This window comes from Daphnia pulex, chromosome 4, assembly GCF_021134715.1.
Source record: "Daphnia pulex isolate KAP4 chromosome 4, ASM2113471v1".
NCBI classification, from domain to species: Eukaryota; Metazoa; Arthropoda; class Branchiopoda; order Diplostraca; family Daphniidae; genus Daphnia; species Daphnia pulex.
The window spans coordinates 1,082,229-1,099,266 of record NC_060020.1 but is presented as its reverse complement, the minus strand read 5'-3'; the positions used below and the strand labels follow the sequence as shown (position 1 = coordinate 1,099,266).

The window sequence follows — 17,038 nt, the reverse complement described above, 5'->3', positions numbered from 1 at the left end:
AGCCCAATATTTCAAACATTGTCAAGTCACACCCCCTCCAAAAAAAAAAAAAAGCAAATTTTTATGGCTTTTTATCCTTCTGCCAAACTGGTTATAACCTATACGAGGTTACATCCGCGTTTGTAAGCCAATATTCCAAATGGAGAATATCGATTTCGAGTTCAGACACCTAACCAACCATGAACAAGGTGGTGATTTCAATTTCTCGACAACACATTTTTAACAATCGCAATTTCGTAATACTGAAACTTTTTAACTGGAGACCATCCAACAGCAGAAACAATATCCAGGTGAAAGCAAACGTACCCAATGAACCCTGGCCCTCGCTGTAGTGTCGGTTTAGTAGGTACTAGGTAGGCAAGAGCACGAGTAACACCCCATCATAAAAGGTCAGTGTATTGTTCCACATGCTACCAAAAAAAGACACATCTGTACAACGTACAACGTGGCCGACTTCACACGTATGAGAGGAAGAAGGGGAAGAAGTGAAAAGAAGAAAATCATTTCATCAACGCAAGATTGGATTTCAAGTGAATCTAAATATCGAAAAAATTACAATAAAGAAATGGATTGGGGACCATTTCTAGAAAATAATAATGAAGAAATTGGAAAAATAAGACGGGAGAGGGGGTGAAGGGGAAATTACACGAGGGCATGTCGGTGTAACACCGCGGGGAGATGGCGAAAGGTTAAGTGCCGGTGTGTGGTAGAAAAAAAAAGGTGATGGATACATTTTTTGTCTGATGGAGGGAACTGAATTTCAATATCGGAAAATGACGTGATTTGTTGTTCCAGTTGTGAACGTTCTCTCGAATCCAGCTCTTTAAAAGAAGAACCTTGAACGATGTTTCGGACAGTCCCTCCAATCACACAAAGAGGTTGGAAGGAGTGTAGAAGAAAACACGGTAAAAGGGTTGCACTGAAGCAAAATTTCTTGGCATGACAGTCGAGCACAATTAGCGTTCGCCACTCTCTTTTTGTTTTGATATCTTTCTTTTTTTTTTCCTCGTGAAATTAATATCGTGGCTCCTCTTTCTCCTTTTTCAAATTCCAATTTCCATCCCCCATTTCCCAACACGAAACCACCGCACGCTGAAGACAAAAAAAAAAAGAAGTCTCTTGAGCTGACTAGGCTTTAAATGGACGCCTCGTGGGAAGAATCAAATCTCGTGCATCAGGGCGGGAATTGAACCATTTGTAGCCTTTTTGATCACATCTATTCACGATCTCTCACATTCGCTTTAAACCTCACTCTCGATATAAACTCTTCGGGGAAGACGATGATGTCCTACGACGAAAGAAACTGTCAGATCTGCGTGGTAGATTGCTCGACTATAGCGACTCGAGCAAGGAGCAAAAATGGCCGAGAGCTGGGAGACGGGGCAAGAGAGACGGAATTCTAGGCCAATGGAGGGAGGCAAAATAAATAAATAAAACATTTTGACACGCTGCAAGAAAAAAGATAGAGAAAAATTGGGACCATTGACATAGTTTGACCGTCGGTCAGTCAGGTTTTTCAGGGGCCGTGGAGAGCATTCATAGACGGACGCTATCGCAGCGTTTCAAGACGAAGTGGAAGAAGAAGAGCCTTAGAAGTTATTTAAGACGGAAAAGGTGTATAGTCGCTATAGTCAGCCGTTCCCATTTTTGTTCCGACACGAAATTTAAAAAAAAAAAAAAAAGGAAAAAAAAAAACAAACAAAAAGAAAGACATGACGAGGGCAAAGTCGTCCAATGGCAAAAGATGAACGATTTGGCTGTGTTGCTTTACAGTATTCTTTTGCTGCTGGCACGACTGCGCCATCAATCATCGAACACAAAATGAAGAATTGTCATTCGGAAGCGTTTCTCAGGCAACAAACAAGACGAGCCAACTCCTCTCTTTGTTTTCAAATTATTACTTGTTATTTTGTTTGTTTTTTTGTTGTTTTTGTTCTTTCAATTTAGTTTTTTTTTTTTTTTAAGTCTCGTTTTTAATAATCTCTGAACACTTCCGGCTGGACTCTTTCCTCCTTCTTTCCCTCGTAATTCTTCAAAACTTGTCTTGGAATATGAACAGGTTGTTGGTGGCCGCGACGGCAATGATGTTCTCAGTCGGGTGCCAGGCCGTGTGGAGAATTTTCTTGTTGAAGTCCAGACTGTCGACACTGACCTCATCCTTTTTTCGTTTGCCTCCCGAGCAAATCTTCTTGGCTTTGAGTGTCGTCTTGGGCCGGGCAATTTCTCTCGAAGCCTCCAATGTGACATCGCGTTTGGAAGTACGATCAAACATGCGAAAGAAATTGTTATACGACCCCGTCAAAACGGCTTGGTCGTTATTGCCCCAGCAACACTCGAACTTATCAAAGATGCAATCGTTCTCGTAGAGTGAGCAGAGTTTGGAACGGAGGTACTCGTGCACTGGATATGTCTCAATCGGTTTCGTCTCCATGTGCAAGTCCCACACTTTAACACTAAGATAATCTCGAGATAGCATGTAACGGCCAGAGCGGGAGAACTTCACATCGGAAATGCTAGAAATAATTTCAGAGAAGAAACTGCGGTTGGCTGGGTCTTCCGCCTCTTCAAACACTAAATATAATGTAAAAAAAAAAAGAAATAACATAAATACAAATGAAATTTTAACTTTAAAACACAAATAAATACTAGTACGACCACCTGTAAATACAAAGTTGTTACAAATTTATGACCACACAGAGCTCTCGAAAAAATAATAAAATTTCCTAGATTGGGTCGTTTCAGCATTCCCAATCTTTATAACTTTTAAGTCAAGCTTCCCAAGATCCCATAAAAGACATACGGCTGGCTAGACTTTGAGATCACTTGAAATGCCGCCCAACTAATCTGTCAAAGTAACGTTATGGACCAAGATGCTTCGGTTCGAAATCTCTCCTTCATCCCCGATAAGATATATTAATGAATTTAATCTCAAGTCCGGTAGAGCAGGATCCTGACCCGCCTTCACATTGTAACCCACAAAATGACACAAAATTGTACACCTTAAACCTAATTAACTAAAGGATAATAAACAAGAGTGCATTACGTTTAGCGTGTCTGTCGCACAAAGCGGCCATCCTCATGTCACAGAGTCTGATGAGGCCCTTGCTGGAGCTGTACACAAAATGGTTGCAGTCGGTCGGATGGAATTCGGCAGCCGTGATGACTTCAGTCAGCTCTTCCATGTTGGCCGGCTTGATGTCGACTATGTTGAAACTCTGATCCGTGATATCTAGATGCCACAGATTGATACGCAAATCGTCAGCAGATAAATACGTTTCGGCATCTGAGTTGACGGAGATCGAATTGATGTGATACGTGTGTGCGTTCGCATAGATGCGACGTGGTGATGCTTCAACCATTAGTTCCATTGGCTTTAACACTGGAACCTAGTTATGGGAAGAGAAAAGTTGAATTTCAGAACTTTCTCAAAGGAAACTTCTTTCCAGCTAAAGTCAATTTATATAAAATTGTGAGTGAATCTTACCCTAAGTCCTGTTAGAACTCCCCTGTCCTTCATTTCACCTGCCTCATCTTTCAGATTGTAACCTTCTGCTCTCTTGTCTCGTTCAGATACTTTCCAAAGTTTGATTGTCTTGTCATTGGTTGAAAGGAGAAAATGAGCTGGGTTCTTCCGTCTTAGCCACCTGATTTTGTTGATCTTTTCTTCAATTTCCAATGACTTGAGGTAATCAAACTCAGGTTCATGACTCTGGAAAGTACTGTAGACATTGTACTCTCCTCGTTTAGGTACTGATGTTTTCGACTGCAATGGACCACAAGGAGTATTAGACAATGGTATACTTGATGAAACAATTAAATGAAATTGTCATGTCAAACTCACCACTGGATCTCTCTGAAAGATGACAACCCGTCCACCCTTATCACCAGTGGCCAGCAAATCTCCATCATGATTGAATTCGACACAGGAAATGATGTCAGCTGAAAATTCAGACACAGCAATATGGCATTATCAGTCAAGAAAGCATTCTACATGGAATGGCACAGAAATGCTGTTTTTTACCTTCTGTGATTTCATCATCTAGTGTGCCTTTAACTTGAGAGAAGCACCACTGAATTTCGCCATTAGCTGTAAAAGAAGTCAACAAGACGGTTGTCAGTGATAAATTACGCCTCAACACGTATTTAAAAACGGAAGTAAACCAGTGTTATCTAGACATATCCGTTAACACGGAAGCAGTTTTGCATCAGTGGTAATGAGTGAAATACAACCCAGAAAAAAAAACACGAAAAAGTTTCGGGAGAAATTCTTTTCCAACTTTTTTGTACCTGCCATTTCATCCACCTCACCCCTCTCACTGGAATCACAAAATTCTTCGTCCTCCAGATTTGATAGTAATTAGCCGTCAAGAGCTAAACACAACTGGATGAAAACGGATAACTTCGAGAGGGAATAAACAAATTTTCTCTAAAATTCCAGTGTCGTCCAATGGCGGGCGCCCGATTTATTCCAAAAAAGAGTAGCACGGTGCAGCATTGCCAGATGACTAGTATGCTCTGCCCTTTCTATCCGAGTAACACCGTGAACCTCACTGCGCCAAATATCAACAATCCCTCCTTTTTTTTCCCTTTTCTCTTTTTTTTAGTGTAGTAGCAGCGTATCGAGCGCTAATAATTACTTGGCGGCGAGTTGGAGCGAAACTTTATTTTTTCTCTCGAAGCGCGTAGTTTAAAAAAATTAAGAAAAGAAAAATGACACGCCCAAATAAACAGCAATATCAAAGTTTTGATTATTTTTTGGAGATTGTGGTACTTCCTGTTACCACTATGATTGCGCCTGCGTCTCATTAAAAAAAAAATAACGACAACGATTGCGTGTATACGTACACGCTAGATATTTAAATGTATTCTTTCGCGGAAACATTTTCTTGCCGAGTCTTAACCGGCACCCGCAGTAGAGCGGAAAAACTGAAGAGGCTCATCGGATAAAGACGATGATGAGGCTCGTGAAAATTGTTGAAAAAGGAAGACGATATTCATGTCTGATTGTGTTTAACGAGCTGTAGCGAACACACACACAAAACGAGGCTAGCTCTAGATATTATTACACAATGGGACTATATTTTTCGTCCGTCAATCTAACTGACTTGTGTGGATGACGTCCATCGGAACTGCGCCACAAGTATGTGTACAAATGCCGCTTGATTCATACATGTGCAGCACACATTTACATTTGCTCTACTAGTACATCACAAAAGAAAAAAGCGTTATAATAGTAGGTAGCTATACCGTCAGGAGGCACTTTTTCTCCGGTTGGCGGAATAATTTGATGACTGCTGTCGTAGAGCCGATCCATCCAATTTTCCTCTAACGTGTAATCTCTATACATCTAACGTCTAACTGTTCAGTGACGAGTCGTCGGACAACCGGCGAGGAGAATATAAAGAACGGCAGCACTAAATGTGCCAGGACAATTTCTAAAAGGCTCCCGAGACCGAGCAAGAAGATAAAACGAGTTGGTTTGAAGAGAAAAAAACTAAACAGAAATGCTGGGAATTCCTGGTTTAAAAAAAGCGGAAAGAAAAGGTAGATAGAAGAAGAATCTCGCAATTCAAAAAAAATGGACTTCAAACAGGATAAAAGAGTATAAGTTTATAGACTTCCGACTTAAAGTTGTGAGATAATATTGCCGAGAGCTTGCCTCTTCAGAAAACTGTCTGTCCGTCAGCGCAAACGAGAACTGCTGGGCATCATGATTACACGACGAAGAGAGCGCGCACTCAATCGATAGACGTAACTGCGTTTGACGTCGGGAGGGGAAGGGGGGCTTCCACGTCGCTCTTTTTTATTTTTTCCCGCGGTGAAAGAAAAAACGAAAACAAGATACGACTTGTTGAACGGTACCGCCGCCCACACACACACACATGACTTTTATCCGCCGCCCCGACATACGTCGCATTTTCGACGTCGACACTTATGGAGGGTGGAAAGTTTGTTTCGGCACGTTCAACCAATAAAACAGAGATGTAAATCATTCCGCTCTCTCACTGGCTGGCTGTGTGTCCTTGGGAATAAGGCGGATGACAATAAAACATGGATCTAGTCTACCAGGAGCCATTATTAAAATGGAGTCGAAGTTGGGAGAGACTATACACCTCCTGGAAATGAAAGAAGATCCTGGAAAAATACACATCTCTAACAGAATAGAAATAATATCGATCACTCGCGCTCTTCGCACGGCAGGTATCGATCGGACAGAGTGCGCTCAAGCGCTCTCTCTCGCTCTCTTTCTCCATCAACATCGTGTGTGTCCTTTTTATTCTTTATTTCGGATACCTAGTATTTTTCTTATGTGCGCTGTGTAGTCTAGTATAGAGTACTCGATGACTCAATATATTGAGACGTGTAGACTGTATATAACTGTGCTAGTGTGTTAGTTGTCGGCCTCTCCAATAACTCGGGTGAAATGTGCCAAAAAAGCCCAGAGGAAAATGAGAGAAAGGAAAAAGTATAGAGAAGAATGAGAGCACTATATCTCTATAGTGAGTGCGTGGAAAAAATAAAGAGCGTTGTCGTGTAAGACGGCCGAGAACATGACAAGCGCATCAAACTTGCGGCTAGTCAATAAAAATGTGCCGCCAGCAGCGCCTTATTTTTGTGTACCGGATAATACGATTGATCGGAAAAAAGCCGCTAGAGAGGAAAGAAGGAAATCGTGGTCAGCCGTTGTTGGACTCTGCGTTCAAACTATATGCGGGGAAATGATCCAATCGTCGCTCTCCACCCACGCACACGCCCAAACTCTCCACATCTACATATACAAAATGCGTCTCACTCATTTCTGGAACGTCTAGCGAGAGAGAGAAAAGGAAACTGCGGAAAATATCTAGTCGATTTCACTCTGGTTTAGTTTTTTTTATCTTTGCGTGTGACTTTCTTTCTCTTGGCAATTGGATTTGACGAAATTCGCTTTGTCATCGTCGGCCGTCATGACACAGAGATATGCGATTTGGAATGCAAGGTTTTCCTTTTTTTTTCTTTTCCAGTGAACTTGTTAATAGGCAAACAGGCGAGAGAGAGGGAGATAATGGCCGCCGTGAAAGACGATATCTTATAAGCGAAAGAGAGCAGAGAGCGTGAGAATTTTTAATCAGGTCCTATCCCCATTTACGGCTTGGGAATATCTTATGGAATGGGGGGGGGACTATATGTAGTACGTACAATAATACATTCAGACGGGCTCTCTGAGTGTATAGTCGATCCGTCCGTGCCAGAGTAAATACACAATAATAGGCCTACACATATTAGATGTAGTCTACCAACAACTGCCAAGCTATACTAGATCCGCACACAACACATGAACCACCGAAATCAATAAAGATATGTGAGCACTGGTGGGGGACTCTCTTCGCTATAAACATCGAAATAAAAAACCGGATTCGTCGTTTCGAACCGGGCAGACAGGAAATATATATCTACTGTATATAATAACAAACAAATAATATATATAACAAAGAATAATGACCAAACATGGAAGAATCGAATCAATCCCCCAAATGAAATTCGATTGTCCTGATGTCTGCGTGTCTGGCTGGCGCTCGCCATTGCGTGTCCTGCGGTTTGAATTTTTTTGTTTTTTTCTCCCTACGGGAACAAACACGGCTCCTTGGCTCCTGGTTCTCGTCCAGCAGGATATATAGACAGCGGGTTTAGATCCAGAAGGGCTTATACGATATTAGGAATCCAATCCCGCTGGCCAGAGCCAACGACGGTACGGAGATGTATGCCACCACTCGTGCCCAGCACATACCAACAGTAGATAGATTCCCACAAACTGAATAATACAAGACATATACGTGTACTGTACAGCTGGCCAGCACGGTCCACCTCCTTGTGATGGGGGGGAAATGTCATCGCCATGGCGCTTCACTCTCCCAAACAATTAGATTTGCCAGGGCTGCCGACGCCGAACCGGTGCTGTGTATAGACGCCGGGCATAGCAGCCGACGTGAACGCAAAACGGAAATGGGTGGGAGGAATAGGACGTGGAGAAAGGAGACACCGCACGTAATACATTGGTGGTTAATAAAACGGTGCGTGTGTGTGTGTGTGTGATCGATCTATACGGCCATAGCTTTAAATAATATACACACAAGACAGTCACGCTGCGTGACGGTGTGGATCCCGACGGTTGTCATTCTTCCCGCATTCATTAAATTATGACCCGTCCTTTACGGTCGAGAACTACTATGAAAGGAAACTGGTGAACTGACTTTTTGCGATGGGATGCGCTTAAATGTTAGCGTGATATTACAAGAACTGCGGGAGTGAATGTATACTAGCTATACTATGATCAGTCGTCGTATATGCATACAAGTGCTGGAGCTGCTGCTGCCGACGATTAGCATAATGTGTTGTTAATTCGGTTGGCGTATGATGGAGACCCCCCAAAAATTATTAGCTACGGCAAAAGGCTCTGTAATTATTAATTAAGAAAGTGGGGAGGGGGGTCATTAAAATAATTGTTTCACCTGGTTTTTTGCTGTTTCCAACGGCCGTGTTCAGCATGGAGCCCAAGCGGGTGAGGCTGGACTGGCGGATCATCAATGGCTTGAATGCTGGATGCTCCATATTAGAAGATTAAACATTAAGTGAGGTTCTCTCTATATTACACAAAGAAGAATGGCACAGCACAGACACACACAAAAAAGAATAATACAAAACTACTTTAGACACCAGTGCAAAGTGCTCCGTTGATTTGATTTCTTTTTTCAAAGAAAAATCACAAAAGTTAACACACTAAAAAACCAAAAAGAAATAAAGAAATATAAATCTTTTGATATTAGTTTTAAGGAGAGAATAAGCGTATAGATAAAAACTAGTGGCGGGAGGATAAAGTTTCGGTAAGTGTGAGAAAAGGGAAGTAAAGGTGGGAAAACATGAAACATGTAACGGGCAACGAAAAGGATCTGCTGATAAGTTTTAGTCCGATAGTATATATACTACGCGCCGCAGAGCATTTTTATAAAAAGGGGAGATAAAAAAGCAACCAACCCCTGGCTCTCTCTATTACGTCATTGTGTGTAGAGGAGAGGAGAAGCTTACAACAGCCGAATCTATATAGCCCCAATGTGTACTTTGTGTTCGGTACCGGTTTAAGGCTTTGAGTGCTTTAGCTAATAGATTAAACAACGCGGGCTCCTAATGGCCGCACAGCAGCAGTAGTAGGCGGTGGGGCCTCAAATGAAGATTATGTATACGGCACAGAATACCAAGAAGCTGCTGCTGCTGGGCCTGGAAAATCCGCGCCGAAAAATTCAAACAGTTTTCCCTTGAAAGAAATCGATGAATGAGAGAACTGCTTCCAGGAGGCATATATATAAAAGATTGCAACCAGCTAGGAGACACGGAGCTATACACGTATATGACCTTTGAAGCCGATGCGCCAACCAGCCAAGGATCGATGCCAAGACTCGACTTGTGTGCTGTCGGCCCAGGTGGACAGCACAGCACAGCAGCAGCTCGGCGGAACGACAATCTCCGCACTTAATAGTTGATGCTGTATAGCGTCTTGTTCGTTTCCTGCCCGCGCATCTTAATACCGGCACAATATCTCAATTGATTACAAATTATTCCGCCCTTGTTTGGGTTATTCATGCCAGCGCACTTATCGGGCTCTTGTTTGTACCTCTCTCTCCCGGCTCGGCTATTATTCGGCATTTTTTTTAAATTAAATTCTTTACACCTTTTTCGTTCACTTTTAGACTTTTCATTTTTGTCCGATCGTTCGGCCATTTTTTTTTCTTTCTTCACGGCCGGATCGATCGCCCCTTTTCTTTCCCAATGGACACACCACCGACTGCGTCTCTACGGAACTTTTTTCTTTTTTTGGGTTGTTGCTCCTGCGATTTTCTATATGAAGGAGCTCAAAAGTAAAAGTTAAACTCATTTGGGAGCCACCCTTAAGGAGGCACAGGTTCGATCAATTCTTTTCCGCTATTTTCTTGTGTGCGCGCTCGCGGAGAGATCAAAGCCGAGAGACGAGAGTTGGATCAGGTCCCAGTCAGTTGCAGACTAGCCGTGAGGATCTAACAAAAGACGTTGATGGTGACAGCTGAGTGACACGTCAGCCCAACCACTCGAATGAGACAATTGGATCAGAGAAGCGATCAACCACCAAGATCCCAACTATATACTCAATGAGAGAGAGAGAGGAAGGATCGCTTCACGGGGGAGGATCTCGCTTGTTTGGGTTGGCAAAGACCCATAATACACATATATATAGAGAGGTGCAAAATCGTTTCAGTCAAGAGACATATATCCATCGGCCGATCAATATTTACTATAGACACACACACTGAGCGGAGGCCAGGCTGGCAATCAACCTCGGGTAAATCCTGTATATCATATCTCGCCAGGAAAGGATATCGCCCCCCTCTTGTCAAGGTGGGTAAGATAAGTAACCTCGGTCGTCTTGGTGAGTACATACAGGCGAAAAACAGCATTTACTATGAACGGGAAAAGCGAAAGAGGATACGCATACTACTACCCGGATACTATACACAGCAGCTCCAACCCGGAGGAATATGGAAGGAAGGAAGAAAAAACGCAAATAAGACTTTCTATACTCCGGAGCTGGTACACATTGGGAGAGGAAGAGATCATCAAATTGAGGCAAATGACGGAGACTTCCTTGATGATGGACGAGAGATAGGATCGAAATGAAACCAGCTGGTCCCCTCCGAAAATCTAACAAGGTCTTCCTCCCGATAGATAGTGGATAGACGTTCTATCGATGTAGACATCCATCTCGTCCATCTTTCAATCATCTTTTCCTATCTTCCTATTGTGTATATCGTTCCATTTTTTTTTGTTTGCCATCGTCGCTAGTGGAGAGGGGGGAGAACCTCTTTGGCTCAATTTTATTTCTCGAATAAATCAGAGATCGATACGTTCGAGATTACGTGTTTCGTCCATCAATCGAAAACTGCCAATCTGAATGAAAGGTCATCCTCGTCCTCTTGATGTGTGTATATAGTGTTGACTGCTGTTCTCTCTCTCTCTTGCCGGAGGGGGAATCAGGACGAAACTACTACGTCATTCCACTCTGAGTCAATAATAGTTGAAAAAGAAGTTGACGTTCGTCTGAAACGCATTAGCTATCAAGTTTCGTTGCCCCATTATTCGTCTCTCTCTGTCCCACTTGGATGCCCACGACTTGGATTCTTCCGTGTAAACACTATAGTGTACACACGTACTTCTCTCTCTCGTTGTCTAGCGTCGCATGTTACGACTTTTGTTGAATTGCGGAAAAAAAAACTGAAATTCAAAATCTTACACCGAAAAACCAAAAACGACATCCATTTCAAAATGACGTTTGTTCTGCTGTTGCCAGATTATTTTCAGCCGCCAGTAACATAATAATCTGTCGAAAGTAAAAAGTTTAAGTCATCCAGGGTCGAACTCGTCTAGAGCTCAAAAAGAGAAATGACAAATGGCAAACAAAGCATCAGTCCTCCAAGCCAAGTTGTCAATAAAAAGAAACTGAACTCTCGGCACACTGTTGACTCTGTTGACAATTTCGGATGACGTTCTTATTTTCCTCAGACTCCGAGTGGATTGCCCCGCGTTGTGGAGAAAATGTGGAGAGCCGCCGCCGTTGCGGCAGAATAAGAGAGAGATCTTCAAACAAGGTGCAGTGCACACAGATGGATTCCGACTTGCACAAGAGTGGGAAGAATAAAATAAAATCAAATAAAAAATAAAGAGAGAGTTGCTGAGGTTTCATTTTTGTAAAGCCGCGCCCTGCTACGGTCTGGAAAACTTTTACAAGCGGGGGGGAATAGTCTCTAAATAAGACGAAAAGACAAATAAAAGAGAAATGAGGTGATCCATCATCCTCTCTCTTATTTCTCTCTCTCTGTCGCCAAGAAATTGATTTCTTTCGCTACTCTCTCTCGCAGAACTTGTCTAAACAAACACTTACACAATAAGCGATAGTATATATAAGTAAGAATATACAAGTTCCGCCGTATATAGATATTTTATTTCCCGGCCCAGTTACGACTTTGTGTCTGTGTGTATTATAGTACTACGTCTGTAGCTGCTCTGTATTATAAGCTGCCGATCTTATTATTTTTCAAGTTTTTTTTTCAAATTTTTTAGACGTCGAGACTTGAGAAAAAGTTTTTCGTTGGCTTTATTGTGTAGGTATATATATTTCCCTTTTATTTTGGTTTCCGCTTCGATGGTTTCGGCTTAGCGCACCGGGATGTGCATATACCTAATAGCTTAAGGAGGGAGAGGCTTCGGCGGGAGTTCACCCAATATGTCAGTCACTTTTATTTTGATATGGGCACGTTCAATATTTCTATATTGCTGTGTGTGGTTGTTATGGTTATGTGTGTTCCTGTGCTGTGACTTGAATTCATGTTTGATTTGATTGGATCCCCCCTCTCCCTTTTCTTTTTTCTGACGTTGTCACGAACGATCGAGTTATTTTGAAGTAAAACTATTCGCATTTCAATACCTATACTACATGTGTGTGTGCCATTTTTGTTTGCTCGTTCGGAATTGTGCAATTGAATTCACGATGCAACAAAGACTTTACGTATATAAGCTCCTTTCTTTTAAATTTTGGAGCATTTCGATTCAGTCTTTTTCTCTGCTGAGAACTTTTGTTTCACTTTTGCTGTCTGCTCGCATTGATTGCGACATTCGTGACAACAGGTTTCTTTATCGCCCCCTTTCAGATTTTTCTTTTCCATTCAAATTATTATTCCAACGTGAATTTCAATTGATTAAAAATTCGGCGATTGACGCAATTCGAAACTACCGCCAAAACAGACAAACACATTTTTCGGTTTTTTTAAAGTGGGTCATCCTTTGCGTAATCAAAGTGTCGAGGTTAATATCGTCATAAAAAAAAAGTTCCCTTTTTTATCAAACGGTCTGGGCCAGCCATATAAAGATATAGAGGCTTGCATAATCATTGGTTGCAGGCCAAGTGTGTTATGCACAGAGATGTTTGCCGTGACACTTGTCAAGTCACTAGATAGGGCGGCAATATATTAAAAAAAAAGCTCGAGTTGTCAAACGCAAAAACGTCTCGATCGTATAATCTAAAAGAAAATTGAAATAAAAAAGAAAAGGAAAGATTGAATAAAATGAGTCGACTGACCAAAATTTTATACAATATTTGCCTAGCGGACATTTAATCTGACGGGTCTTAAATTCTATGCCGTTAGCCGCTCGTAAAATGTTCCCACTCGATAGCACAAAAGGTCGACTAATCCATACATGTAGATTCCCTCCAGATAATAAAGTCGTCATTATTGTACAACAGGCTTCCTTATATTCTTTCCTTCTCCTTTTGGCTTTGTGTGTGTGGATCCTCGACGACGTGGAGGAAAGATAATAAGGACAAGTAGGACACGGAGAGAATATGGCAGAGAAGAGGGGCTTCTTCTTCAACTCTTCTCGGTTCTTTTCCCTGTTGATAGTTTGGCACACATGACATCATTAGATTTCTTCTTCTTTTTTCAATTGGCTTCCCATCAGAGAAGTCACAGGTTTCGGTCTGCATTGAGTTGATTTGATATTGCATTTTCTACCTGACGGACTACTATATCGTTATTCAGCAGTCGACCCTTTCAAATATAATACCGCAAGTCTCTATATGTGCTGCTGGATGGTGAGCACATTAGAGCGCCGTCCTTATAATGCAATAACGGGTCTTTTGTTTCAACTTTGACCAAGTTAACAAGGAGCGGCGATGCACGTAATAACAAATACCGCGGGGAAATTGAATTGCATCCACGACGAAAGAAAAGGGGCAATAGCTCAAAACCCGCCATGTCTAGTAGAGATAGAATAGCATGGTAATAGAGTCTGATATCATATAGGAAAAAAAGGGCCAGTCGAGTCCAGGACGAGAGAGAAAGGGGTACCCGCGCAACTATTACTAGTACTACAAACGAGGTCTATATAGATTAATAAACGGGAAAACTTTTTCTTATCACGTTCCAACGTAATGCAATATAGCAGTATCACCTGGAAACCGAACCCCCCAAAAAACAAAAAAACAACTCTCTCTCTTATTCATTCAAAAGTCGAGACAAAAATTTGGATAACAAGAATAAAAAAACACGAAGAAAAAGGAGGGGGATTGCATGTCGTTCATTCTCTCTCTCTCCCGAAAAAGGCAAAAAGAAAAACACCAATTCTTTTTTGGGGGGGTTTTTAATTCTTGTTGTTGTTGTCTTTCTCTCTTTCCCCTATGGCTCTGTACTACTACACAGCGTGACTGTCTCTCACGCTCCCTTATGTGAGTCGCTTGAATCTATACTATACTTCTTTGCTTAGATGTGCGCTGGTTGGAAGACAGTTCAAAGTCCCGCGTGATATGGCAACACGGAACGCTCACGCGGTTCAACCGTTTCTCTTTTCGTTTCCAAATTTGTTTTATTTTTGTCCTTTTTTTCTTTTTTGATTTCATCATTGGAAATCCAAAACGAAATAAAAACAATGGTTCGAGCGCGCCCGGTGTGTCTGTATATGTGAGACGAGAAGAAGAAATTTAAACTTTTAAGTGGAACGAGGAGAACTGCCTTTTCTTTCGGCCGTGATTGCTGCGCTCGGCTGAGACTGCCGGCGCGTGCGCTTGTTTTTCTTTATTATTATTATGAAGAAACAATTGTAACGTGAATCCAACAGCTTGAAAGCGAAAAAGAAAAAAACCAATAATACAAAAAAAAGGGGTGCCGCTGCGCCAATCGAATTGGAAATGATTTTCGTTCAACTTTTCCAAGGGAGCGACGACAGACAGACAGAAACAGAAATATATCAGACACAAACAGAAGAAGAAGAAAACAACACAAAGCGCTGAGAGAGAGAAAAACAGCTGGGCCCGGCGTGTTGTTGTCGTCGAAGAAATACGCAGACTATAGCCTAGCTGCTGTGCTAGTGCTATATACACGAGAGCTGAAACTGCACCACCTTTTGTCCGGCAGCATCGTCTCGAACGCACAAGCGTGTGTGTCAACAAAATGCGCATTAGCGTTTACACGCAGTCTCGAATGATGGAAATGACGGCACACGCCGAATATCTAATAACTGCCCGTGTGTGTGTGTGTGTGCATGACTGCAATAAGAGAACCTTTGCTTGAGAGTATTTTTTTGTTTTGTTTCTTTTCGCCTGAATCAGAGTTTAATTAGCTAATTGCCTTCATCGTCTAGATGATTACGAATGTCTAGCGCCGGGGGAGGCCGGAATTAGTAGAGAGAAAGGGGAAGTATAGGTAGAGACGGCCACTCAAGCGGATAATAGCCGTTGGGGGTGGGGTGGGGGAGGGAAGTTATGTGCATAACCGATATATATATATATGTACTACACCATTGACAAAACAAAAGAAAGGGAAAACTTAGAAACATTAAGAAATAAAAAAAATAAAAAAGGAAAAATGAAATCGTGTCGGCCATTACCTCTCGTCTGTGTAAGAAACGTAGTCATAAAAATCCCAGTCGAAATTCGATTAGGAAAATGTCGCGGAGACCAGACGGCGGAATAACTTCTTTTTTATTATTTGGCTTTTTTTTTTTCCTGTCCACTAGAGATGATGTAAGTGCGTGAATGAAACAACTCTCGTAATAAAACGTCGCGCACTATACGCACACGGGAGAAGAAAAATTCGTTTGATTTTTGGGCGGCTGCGACGAGCGTCAAACTGTCGTCGGCGACGGCGTCTGGTGAATAAACGAGAGCCCCGACCGATGATTAGGTCTGGAAAAGAAACAAGTGCTGCTGCTGCTGCTGCTGCTGTGCGTGTATCAGACACTCGTCGATAAGAGGCGGACGCCCGTTTGATTTACGATGGCGGGCGCGAATCAACAGCCGCCGATGGAGATATTCCAACCAATTCAGGAAAAAAAAGAAATAATAATTTGTTTCGTGACGATTGCACGCGGGAGTTCGCCTTCACTTTGCGTCACTGTCGTTGAACGTCAACCGAGTGAACGGGAAAATATCAAATAAACTCAATCGGGAAGAACCCGAACAAACAACCAAAATAAAAAGAAAAAAAAGGAAAAGGTGAACGCGCTTGGCGGTCAGCAATGGATCGACTCCGGGAATGGGAATAACTTTGCATCGGCTACTGCTGTGGTGGTGGTGATGGACGTGGATGATTTGAGGTGGTGACAAATCCGCAGGAACGGGAGTAGCATGGCGTTGTCCAATAAGGAATAAATAAGGCAGGGGGCTATATCAAATGCCGAACCCCGGCGTGATGGGAATTTCTTATCGAACGAAAAAAACAAAAATAAAATATTTCTCCGGTGAAAACGACTTCCTCCTTCTCTCCGTTCAAGTCTCTCTCCTTCCTCCTTCCCTCCCGGGCACGGGTGTCTAATGATAACGATCCGAATAACCCCGGATTTCGGTCGACGCAACACCGGATGAACTTGAGATTATCACGTTTGATGATGGTGATGATGATGAACGACGCGTGATATGTCTAAGAGCTAGAACAAGGTCCTCTTCTTCTTCGTGAAAAGAGGTTGTTGTTTTGAATTTGAATAAGGAAAGAAGGGGGGAGGGCGGGAGAAACAAAAACAACGAACGGCGGCTTGTTATTTTGTTTTGTTGTTTGAAGTAGGGCGCGCGGGACACGCAGATAGAACAAAGCTTGTCTTGATGCCCGACCGGGACCAACTGTTGGAAAATGGGGAAGTTGGACGACCAAACACGGCAGAGCGCCCACCCGCGGACTCGGGCGGCGACGGCGCGCGGCGCACGGGCTCACGACGTGACGACGCCAGCGCTCTCTGCCAGCCCACGGCACCAAACAAATCAAACCAAACGAAAGGTTGGACTGGGCTGGCAAGGGTGGGGTTATAGTTACCGATATAAAAGACTGTCTAAACGTCTGCACGTATACGGTTTATATAAACATTTCTCGGCGAATGAAAATCGACTTTGAATGAAGAAAAGAATAAAAAGAATAAAGGGCCAACTTTTAGAAATTTGGGGAAAAGTTGCGCTTATTCCATTAGCGTACGCTATGTATATAAGCGCTAAGCA

General features: G+C 42.5%; 1 protein-coding gene across 2 annotated transcripts; it reads right to left on the bottom strand.

The window, feature by feature from the left end:
* Nucleotides 1–380: 380 nt before the first annotated feature.
* LOC124192354 (protein phosphatase PP2A 55 kDa regulatory subunit-like) lies at nucleotides 381–16,674 on the bottom strand. 2 transcript variants are annotated; one of them, XM_046585587.1, is made up of 7 exons: nucleotides 15,442–16,674; nucleotides 8,490–8,576; nucleotides 4,022–4,087; nucleotides 3,842–3,939; nucleotides 3,485–3,763; nucleotides 3,044–3,386; nucleotides 381–2,571 (listed from the first exon to the last, which is right to left on the bottom strand). In XM_046585587.1, exons 1-7 carry the CDS (start codon nucleotides 15,467–15,469, stop codon nucleotides 2,033–2,035), a joined length of 1,440 nt encoding a protein of 479 aa, XP_046441543.1. In that variant the 5' UTR covers nucleotides 15,470–16,674; the 3' UTR covers nucleotides 381–2,032. The 2 variants fall into 2 exon arrangements, with proteins under 2 accessions (XP_046441543.1, XP_046441544.1); XM_046585588.1 differs by lacking the exons at nucleotides 8,490–8,576; nucleotides 15,442–16,674 and adding an exon at nucleotides 4,288–6,919.
* Nucleotides 16,675–17,038: the final 364 nt, after the last annotated feature.